Below are 10,440 nucleotides of genomic sequence, written 5' to 3' on the forward strand. Positions count from 1 at the left end.
AGTCATACAAAATTACCCTATTAAAATATTTATTTCCCATGAAAGGATTTAAAAATTTTTTCTTTTCCCCCAATTCATATGGCAGTGTTTTATTTTTGTCCTCATTACCCATTTCATTTTTGTTTCGTTCATTGTCATTCTTTCACTAAGGGCCCAATTCTAGGTCACATTCAGATTGTGTACAAGCCAGATGTGAGGGGTAAATATAATCAATATTTGAACCAATAGATATATTACAAGTCATTTTTAGCAAGTAGCTAATGTCCTAGACTAAGCTAAGGCACTGACTGGTTTTTAGTTTAATAATGTAAACTAAGAAAATCTTCCCTACTTTCTGTTCCTCAAAGGTACTTTGACAATATGATAAGACAAATCAATTGGGGGAAAAGTTAAGAAATCAAAGATAAATTCATACCTCACATTTTTGGAGTTAGAGTTTGGGGGATATTTGGGGGTTGTTTGAGGGAGTTTTCTTGTTTGTTTGCTAAAGCTGGACTTTAATCTGGTTTGCCCCTTCATTTATAATATATGTTGCTTAAAAACAGAGTAGGATGGAAAGAATGGCACTCACTATCCAGCAGTTCCAAAATATTCAGGTGCCTTGCTCCAGACCTCCTCCTTAGATTAGCTAATTATCTGCTTTGGTGGTAGCAAACTAAGACTTCCTCCTTGCCTTGATATGTAGATAATTGGACCAATGGAGGAAGAGGTTAAGTATAGAGGCTAGTAAATGCGTAATTCTTTAACTGTATCCCAGGAGCTTACATTAATTATGTTTCCATTTGGTATAAATCCTTCTGCCTGATAGAACTCATAATCAAGAGTTGACTCCCTTAGACAGGATGTACTTAGATTTTGTTTATATTCCAATATGATTGAGGAAATGGAATTGAGCATCACATAGGGGATGAGGAAGTGGTAATAAACAATGATTTTTAAAGGGATAATGCCAAACTCAATTCTAAGAATAGTTATTCAACCACATTTTTTTCCTCCCTCATTAGGGCGCCAATAGTACTACATATATCCAGGATGCTTTCCAGCTGTTGCTTCCTGTTCTGCAGATTTCACATATCCAAACCAATTGTTTGAAAGACGAGCAGTGACAGCTGCCAGAATCCATCACCATGTGAAAGACAGCCACAGCCACATCCTTTTAGGGTTTGTGGTTAAGGGGATGCCTTAAAAGAAAACTGGCCCCAGAAGGCCCATTGGAGGACACTACAGCAGTTTTGCACAGACAGTATTGAAAATAATGTTTAAAGACATTTCTCTTAATGTATATGGTTGTTAGAGCAGCTTTTTTTTGCAAAAAGTAATGTTTTCTTCACATTAATTTAAACTGAAATAGCAAACATATTCAAAATAGTGTTAGTTGAATATATTTCCATTCACAAAAATAATTCCTGTCCTCTAATTGGTAAATCATGCTGTGTCAAGAGATTCCAGGATCCTGAATTCTTCAAATCCTGTGTCCAGATGGTTTCAAATTTCCTACTCTTCAAGCATTAATTTTTAATATTTTAATTTAAACAATATACTAAATGTGATGTAGAAAAGCCCTATTGTATCTTTGACTAGGGACAAGGAAAACACCTACCTTACAAATTTTTCATCTTTTCTACTAAGACAGTATGGTATAGTAGAAAGCATCCATTGTATGGAAATATTGAGGACCTGAATTCAGGCTCTGCTAACAATGTAAACTTGGATGAGTCATTTCATTTCTATGGGTTTCAGGTTTCTAATTTGTAAAATAAGGTGGTTAGACTAGATTTGAGGTTCTTAGCCTCTTTTGTGTCATTGACTCTGCTAGCAGTGTGGTGAAGCTTTTCTCAGAATGTTTATAAAAGCATAAAATAAAATATATTAGAAACCAATTATATCAAAAAGCAGTTATTACATTTTTAAAAATTCATATATTCCAGACTAAGAATCCCTAGACCTGAAGTTTTCACCCAGTTCTAAAATTCTATATGACTGTATACACTCCACCTAATTATATACTCCCAAGATGTAATCAAATCAAATCCGTAATAAAGCAAAGAGCTTTTGATTTGAGTTTTACTATAATTTACTGAACCTGAAAAGTATCAGCAGTGTTCCTGCAAAAAATTTAAAGAGTAAGGAAAATAGAGACTGTCTTTAATACTTTGGTTCTTGTTCACTTTATATACATATATCTATTTCTAATCGACCATGTAATATATCAGTCTGGTGCTATTAAATGATTTTTTTAATGCAAGAAGAGTTTTTTGGCAATCGGAATTGATTTGATAAGTGCATGACAACATAGATTTACCAGACTGTAAGCTCCTTGAAGGTCAGGACTGTGTCTTATTCAGCCTTTTCTCCCCAGAACTTAACACAATACCTCAAAAAACAAACAACAACAACAACAAAAAAAACAATAGGTGCATAACAAACATGAATCAACATCAGTAACAAGGTCTTTAAAATTCAAATATTTATTTATGGATTCATTTGTATGTGGAGATGATGCTACATGACTTGAATGATAAGTAAAATCCTTAGGAAGCCTATTGGAAAACCTTCACAAGTCATCACTGTAAATGGCTGCTCATACCTATGAACCTATAGTCAATAGTGGCTATTTACTCTGTCTACTCTCTTCCCTCTTGGGCTCTACTGAAAATCCAGGAAGGATAATTTGTCCAGTGAATCCCTTCAGTACCATGAAAGGCCAGTTGGTTTATAAATGTTCTCAGAGCTACATATGCCTTTGTCCACACATATAACTTTATTTATCTCTCTGGTAGGGTATACCTACTCCCTACCCTCACAACCCCCCATTGTTTACTCTCATATTCCACAGAATTTTATTTATCTAGAGTCTGATGGCCTTAAGAAGCTTTGCTACAGGGTCTGAAAAACATGCTTTTCTATAGGAAGGTTCTGTTGTAACAACTTGCATGTTATAGTGTTTGCACTATAGATCTGCAAAGTCTTTTGCAAATATTATCCCATTTTAGTATCACAAAACCCCTTGAGAGAAAATTATTATTCTATAGATGAGAAAACAGAATGGGAAGTCATTCCTGCAGAACAGTGTGAGGGTTATGAAATCTTTGTATTTTTGCCTTTTTTGTAAGGCTGAATAAAACCTTTGGTGTCAGCAAGAGAAGAATATATGCAGAATTGTGTTTGTTGTATGTAAGATTTCAGCATGAAAGAACTTCACAGACATTAAATTAATTAAGTGGGAAACTTAAAAAAAACTTGGAGCCAAGACCAAGATTTCAGTAATAAGATTTTTAAGCCCATGGTCAAGAGCTACTTTTCTTCGTATGTCCTAACACAACCTAAGCACCTCCTATCCAGAAAATGAAAAAAATTCCTTTAGGAATTGAAAAAGTACTAGATCATTTTTAAAAACCTGTTTTTATTTCAAGATACTTTCTCTTTAAATTTCTTTAGGCAAGCAAACAAAACCATAATTTCCAGCAACCCTTGCTTATAAAGAGATGAATAACTTAAAATGTAGTTGCTTCTCAAACTGTCCTTTTTTTAGCAATCACACTCCCTTTGTGCCATTTATCATTTACTTTGATGCTTTGAAAGATCCATGACATCCTTGGCCGAGGCATTCCTCCCACTGAAGAAGGTCTGGACCTCTCCATTCTTCCTTGTTTTTGGTGATTCTCTTGTCATCACTATTTAATACAAGAATCAGGACACAGAAAGAGAGTTGTTCTCCTGGTCAAGAAAACCTATATTCGGGTCCCATTTTTGGCACATATTGGCTATGTGACTCTAAGCCAGACACTTAACATCTCAGTGCTCTCTGCAGTTTCCTAAGACTATAACTTTCCAAGAAAGTGCCTATCTGCACTGCAAATGGAACTTCCTTATCTTGGAGTTTTCTGTCAATGCAATGCTGTAGCCACTTCCTATCCTATTCCTATGTTTGTTTGTTTGTTTGCTTCTGAGCCTTTCAATTCAGTGAAAGTCAGGATCCAGATTTGGGCAATCTTGTTTTGACACTTTGGTAATCAGTTACTGAACTGATGGTCTATCAAGAATTTATTCCTCTGGCACTTTTTATTTCTTTGGTAATCTATTTTGGATTTAAGTGTGTTTGGTTCACTTGCCTGAGCCATCAATACTAAACAAGGATCCCCATTTTTCCCTTGCATCTAGTGCAAAATTGCCACTTGTCTAAATTATGCATGTGCTCTGTGCTTCACCCTTATTAAATGAAAATCTTTAAAAGCATATTTCCAATTCAAAGTACAATGTATTCGAGAAAAATTCCTCTTGGGTATTGGTGCATACATTTACAGGCTTAATGAGTAGAGTTCAACACAGGGCATTAAAACAGCATACCTCAGTGGAAATATTCTCTCCTGCTGGCAATTTGACTACCTTTTTTACTGGGTCTAGTTCACAAAGATGTTTTGAACAGCAGAGTGTAATGGAAAATGCACTGGGCTTGGGGTCAGATGACTTGGTTCTAAATCCCAGTTTCACCACTTATTTTTGTGACCTTGTACAAGTCACTGGGACCTTTATAGACCTCAGTTCTGTCATCTGTAAAATAAGGGAATTGAACTATGTGGCTTCTAAGGTCATTTCCAACTCTGAAAAGCCAGTTCCTGGCTTAATTTTACATGAATAATGTATTTAGCTAAGTGGAGTAACAGGAACAGGAACTCTCTACCAGTAAGAACTACTTTGGCAGCATTGTTTCAAGGGTAAAAGAAGGGGAATGTGTGTTTGGAAAGTACTGGGGGTACAGGCTTAGTTATCAGAGATTTCCCTTTGACTATTTTGAAGTCCATTGCCCTCACCTTCCCTACCAAATACTCAGAATTTTATAAACAATGGTCACTTTCTCCATAGCCTGGCCATACTCAAACTGAACTGGAACCAAAAGATATATTCTACTTGAGGTCATCTCTGATAGTCCTGGACAGAACACCCCAGAGCAACCACTAAACAAAAAATTTGAGATGGTTTTCCTCTTATTTCCTGAAAAATATCCCCACAAGTTGCAGCTGGGTGGCTCAATGGATAGAGAGTCAGATCCAGAGATGGGAATCCTGGGTTCAAATTTGACCTCATATACTTCCCAGCTATGTGACACTGGGCAAGCCACTTAACCCCCATTGCCTAGCCCTGGAACCTTGGAACCAATATTTAGTATTATTATAAGATAGAAGGTAAGGGTTAAAAAAATTCTCCACAAACAGTAAATGTGCTGTGTATTACATAAAACCTAAATGGATCTTTCTTCTCCTGGTCAAGCCAGTGTTTCATAATGGAAAATATGATCCTTTTGTGTTACTCTTAGACAGACCCAGCATTTTATTAGGTCTCAAAATGCTTTCTCTAAGTATTCCTTACTAATCCTGGAAATGGACTTCGAAAAATTTTAACAAAACAGTTATCTGCATTTAAAAATGATACTTCATCACGTCTCATTGAAGCAATTCAAGTACAAAATGCCACAGGAGTTGATTTGGAAAAAAGTTCTACCAGACATGAATCATCTCTCTCAATTATACTTAAGATTATTTCACCCAAACGTTGGGGGCAAAGGGAGCACACAGTTAATGATTTATTTGGGTTTTTTCCCAGAAGTGTTATGCTATGACCAGATCTGTACCCCCTGTTAGAATGTAAGTTCCTTGGGAATAAGAATTGTTTTGTTCTTTCCACTTATATCCCTAGTATCTGAGTATATACCAGGCACGTGATAAATGCTTGTTGACTTGATTTGACTTGTCGGCTGGTTGACTGGCTTTTCTAACCATTTTTCTGTAATTTATTTTGCACCATATCTATTGAACAAAGCCAAATAAAGGAAGTTACTTTCAAATTTTTTTTTACTTCCTCAAATAACCTGTTCATTTTATATTACTCTTCTACATAATTATGAAGGTCTTTTTTCGATTGCAATAAATGACTACAACCTCATAGTTAGTCTTATTAATGGTGCTTCCAATAGTATGATCAGCATGTGTAGTTAAAACAATTTTGGCACAGGGGCAAGGTGGAGAAGGCCAGAATCCTGCATTCTGCATTTAAATGTACTTACATTGGCCTAGATCAAAGTGCATTTTTCTTCCCATGAGCTATCAGCCAAAAAAGTAATAAGATTATGTCAGCACTATAGTCCCGGCTGATTCCTTTGACAGACCTGTCTCTTCTATTGGTCTCAAAGGGATTAGATAATGAAAAGAAATATTTTGGAGAATTTCTTATAAAACATCACAAAGTACAAAGTGCAGGTACTTAGGGCAGTCCTGAGATTCTCTTCCTTGACCCAGTATTCACCACAGGACCTTTAGACAGGAAGAAATTATGCATGGATTTCTTCTTTCTCTTTTCACAGATTCCAGAAGGGAGCAGGCATTTCTCTCCAAGGTTTTCATAGTTTTTATTTCAACAATCAACTCCCTTTTAACGACAATTAGATCCAAAATAGAATTTCCCCTGGCTGTTCTTCTACTTTTTGGAGGATGAAATTATCACCAAGTGGAATTATCATTAAGTCAAGTCAAGAAGTTATTAGTTGCTCTATTTCTGGCAGAGAGCTCCAGCAGCTGTCTAGATAATGGAATTTTTTCTTCATAACTGCTATATCATGTGTCCTATCATAAAATCATGCCTCAGAACCAGACAGGTAATCTGTTTCCCAAACTCTTCACTCATTCTCTATTTTTGTCCAAGCATACATAGTACTTCTTAAAAAAAAAAAACATACCAAAAAACCTTACCTTCTGACTTAGAATCAATACTGTATTAGTTCCAAGGCAGAAAAATGTTAAGGGCTAGACAATTGGGGTTAAGTGACTTGCCCAAGGTCACACAGGTAGGAAGTGTCTGGGACCAGATTTGAACCTAGGTAGGCTTGGCTTTCAATCCACTCAGCCTCTCACCTGCCCCATAAATAATACTTCAATAGAAAATAGTCCTTCAACTCTAGTAGAAATATAAAATAGAAACATTGCACATTCAATAGAAGTCACTGCACCATTACTGTTATTCTCCATAATGGGTGAGACCTTCAGTCTTTTTTTTTTTTAAAGAACTACTTTGGGGTGTTTGCATCTCAATCCTAAGCACCTGGTTAAACATTTTACAACCAATTGTCACCCTTTAATAGTTTGACAATTTAACTCAACTTGATTTTCTTAATTTCAGTGACTCCATAGCCATCTTTACTTCCTTTCAATCTCAAACCAGTCTTCTAATGGTTTCACCAATGTGCTCTACCCACTGATTTTCTTTATCCTCTAATTTTTTCAGTTACATTTTTTTAATTACCTTGCCTAATTTTGCCAATGATCTTTTCCTTAGCCTTCTTAAGTTTTTTCTTCAAGTACTTTTTCCTCATCTTCCTTGGTCACTCTTAATCATTTTCTGATCCTTTTAAGTTGCCCTTAATCCTTCTGTTCTTTCTATTTGAAAGAAAAATTAGAAACCTGAGCCAGGAAATTTTCTCCTTTATATCTTTTTCACGTTCTCTTAAATTTTACTAAATTTTTCCTCTAGGAATTCAGCCTTTGATCTGCTTCTATGGTCCAAATACTTCCAACTCACTTACCTGATTCCTTTTGTCTTATTCAGCTAAAGGTTTTCTCTTTTCTCCTACTCATTATTAAAAGATCCAAATTCAAATAGCACCTCTGACACTATCTGCATTAACTTGAACAAAGTCACTTAACTTCCCTTGGCTTCTTTCTTCTTTTAATTGGCTAACTGGCCCCCTTCCAGCTCTAGAGCTATGATCATAATTTTACTACATTGGTGGAGAGCGTTTCTGCAATGGGAATCCTCCATACTAATGAAATCATAGATGTGGGCCTTCCCTCCCCCACCTCCAAAATGTGTAAACCCTGGAGCAATAGAGATACCAAAGCGAAATGGAAAATAATCTCTGCCCTCAAGGAGCTTACAGTCAAATAGGAATTGTCCTTCAGTGTATGTTTGTTTGAATAGTCTTTCATTTCACTTAGGCTAGGGCCAGAATTGATAGAAAACAAACTATATTTTCTGTCTCCATTTCCCTTCCAGCTTTCTCTTACATCAAGATTTTTTATCAAATAAAGCTAACTGCTTCCTTTATTTCCAATGTACTTCCCTGCTTTCCCTAGGGAGGTCCAACCTAAAGAGGAAAGTATTATAGGTAAAGAGATGACCTAAAAAGGGGAAATAATAATTTCAAACTTAGCAACTAAATGTAAAAGGCTTCAAAAACATGTAGCCAACCAACCATTATAATCTTCCTATTAAACGTGGACGGTTCTGGGATACATAATGACTCCAGAAGCAATTTCAGAAGGCTTCTGCAGAGAAAAACCATATAAATGTAAGGAACCATGGCTATGAAGTATTAACATGGTGCTGAATTGCTGCATATCATATTTCCAATGGGCAGTTTACAATCTGTTCATTTTGATGAATTCAACACCAGGGAATTTGAATCCCTGCATCTGCAATTTCTGTCTCTCTTTAGAAATTTATGGTGAAATTGTAGACACAAATAATGTGTCAGGGTAGAATGAATTTAAAGCTTCACTCTGGCCAAATAGCTCCATTATACTCCAAGGGGCAATAATAAATGGGAAGTAAAGAAAAGTCATGGGAGATAATGAATTGGAATACTAATAACCTTCCCAAAGTACAAAAATGGGTCGGTAATTTATCTAGTATTGCCAAAACCATTTGGTGCCTATAATGAATGGATTCTACCATTCAGGGCCAAGGCAACATAATTATTTAGCATTTTTCTTAACTCACCAGGGGTCTGTGAGTTTCTATTCCTTGTCAAAGTTTGGATTTCCATCAATGTCAATGAAAGGCATAGCTCAAACTTGCTTTCTTTACAACCTTGATGGTGATGTGACAGTTAAGTAGTCCCTGCTGATATATTTTATAGCACCTAACACTATGGTCTGATCATTAAAATTTAAAAATTAAATGTTGTAATCCAAGCATAAAGAGCCTCAAATTTCTTTTTTTTTTCCCTTTAAAGCCATACAACCAACCAATTAAGCTGTCTAGAGTAAAGACTATAAAATCACCTCTTCACATTTTCGGAAGGGAACTCAGGCTTGAAGAAACTTTTGCCTTTACTGCTAAATGACTCCCAATCTGTTACTCAACTGGTCTTCACCTATTGAGATCACTGTTAATATTATAGTTGATCAATCATTACCAAGGAATTAATACCGTACAGGAGTGATAAGTACCAAATAGTGTGAAATAACTTATTAGGTTCTGTGCTTTGAGAAGCATCAGTGAAGGCCTTCATATGTTGAAGTGAATTTTATTGAATGCATTATTCCTCGAAGCAATCATAATGTTATACAATAAGAACAAAATTGAAATTGCAATGGCATTAAATGTTAAAACAAAAGAGGGAGACTATGATTCTCCAACCCTGTCACAAGCAGGTTAGCCCCTGAGACAGAAGTCATAAAGAAATTCTCAGAGAAGATGCTTTTATGGCTTGCAAGATCTTTTGACAAAGTACAGAAGCCTCTTCTCTGAGAATTTCCTTATGACTTCCTTCTCAAAGGCTAAACTGCCTGTGACACAACCTTTTTTTTTCCCCCAACAAAATGGAACACCACTTGATACTAGCAATCATTTCTCCTAAGACAGAAACAACCCTCCAAATGAATCATGATATATGAATGTTGTGGAATATTACTTCTCCATATGAACAAAGAATATGAGGAATTAGAAAATTATGAGAAGGTTCCCAGAGAAGAGGAGAGAGAGAGCTGGAGAATGACCTGGGTTCCTACCTCTGATGCAGAGTGACTGTATGGTCCTGGGCTTCTTAGTGCTCTAGATAACTCTCTAAGACAAGTTAAAGAGGATGTGTCAATATATGTTGGTAGAGAATGGTTTCTCCCTTGGGAGTCCCTTTACCAGTTAAAACACAGATCCAGTTCCTACCCCTATGTGAAGACTTATGTGAAATCATTGAATTCAATTCAGCAGATCATCTGATCTTATCCATACTTAAGGAGAGATTTTTCTTTACAAGATCCCCAAAAGGAGTCATGCAAGTACTTTAACTCAATTAAGCAAACATTTATAGAACACTTTTTATGTGCAAGTTATTTACTAAAAGATAGGTGTACAATGTAAAAAATAAAACAATCCCTACCACAAGGAGCTTACATTTTACTGGAGGGAAACATTGGCTATTCGGATAAGCATATACAAAATACCACGTAATAATTTCAAAAGGAAGAGAGAGAATAACTAGGAGATTTAACAAAGGTCTTTCTGGTGTAGAAGATGAATGTGAATTTGAAGGGACCTAGGGATGCCAAGAGGCAGAAGTGAGAAAAGAAGTTATCCTAGACATGGAAGACCATCTGTATCTAGAGGTGGAAGATGGACTAGACCAGAGAGTGTATGAAGAGGAATAATATGAAATCAGTGAAAAGGTGG

At 36.0% G+C, this 10,440-nt stretch overlaps 1 protein-coding gene across 1 annotated transcript in view; it reads left to right on the forward strand.

Annotated features, from left to right (window-relative positions):
• FAM114A1 (family with sequence similarity 114 member A1) overlaps positions 1–5,938 on the forward strand; it is a 75,287-nt gene extending 69,349 nt beyond the window's left edge. The window contains exon 14 of the mRNA XM_007496562.3: positions 1,005–5,938. Within this exon, the coding sequence (XP_007496624.1) occupies positions 1,005–1,106 (102 nt within the window). The 3' untranslated portion in view covers positions 1,107–5,938. The remainder of the gene's footprint in view (positions 1–1,004) is intronic.
• The last annotated feature ends 4,502 nt before the right edge of the window (positions 5,939–10,440 follow it).

This window comes from Monodelphis domestica, chromosome 6 (genome assembly GCF_027887165.1).
Source record: "Monodelphis domestica isolate mMonDom1 chromosome 6, mMonDom1.pri, whole genome shotgun sequence".
NCBI lineage: Eukaryota > Metazoa > Chordata > Mammalia > Didelphimorphia > Didelphidae > Monodelphis > Monodelphis domestica.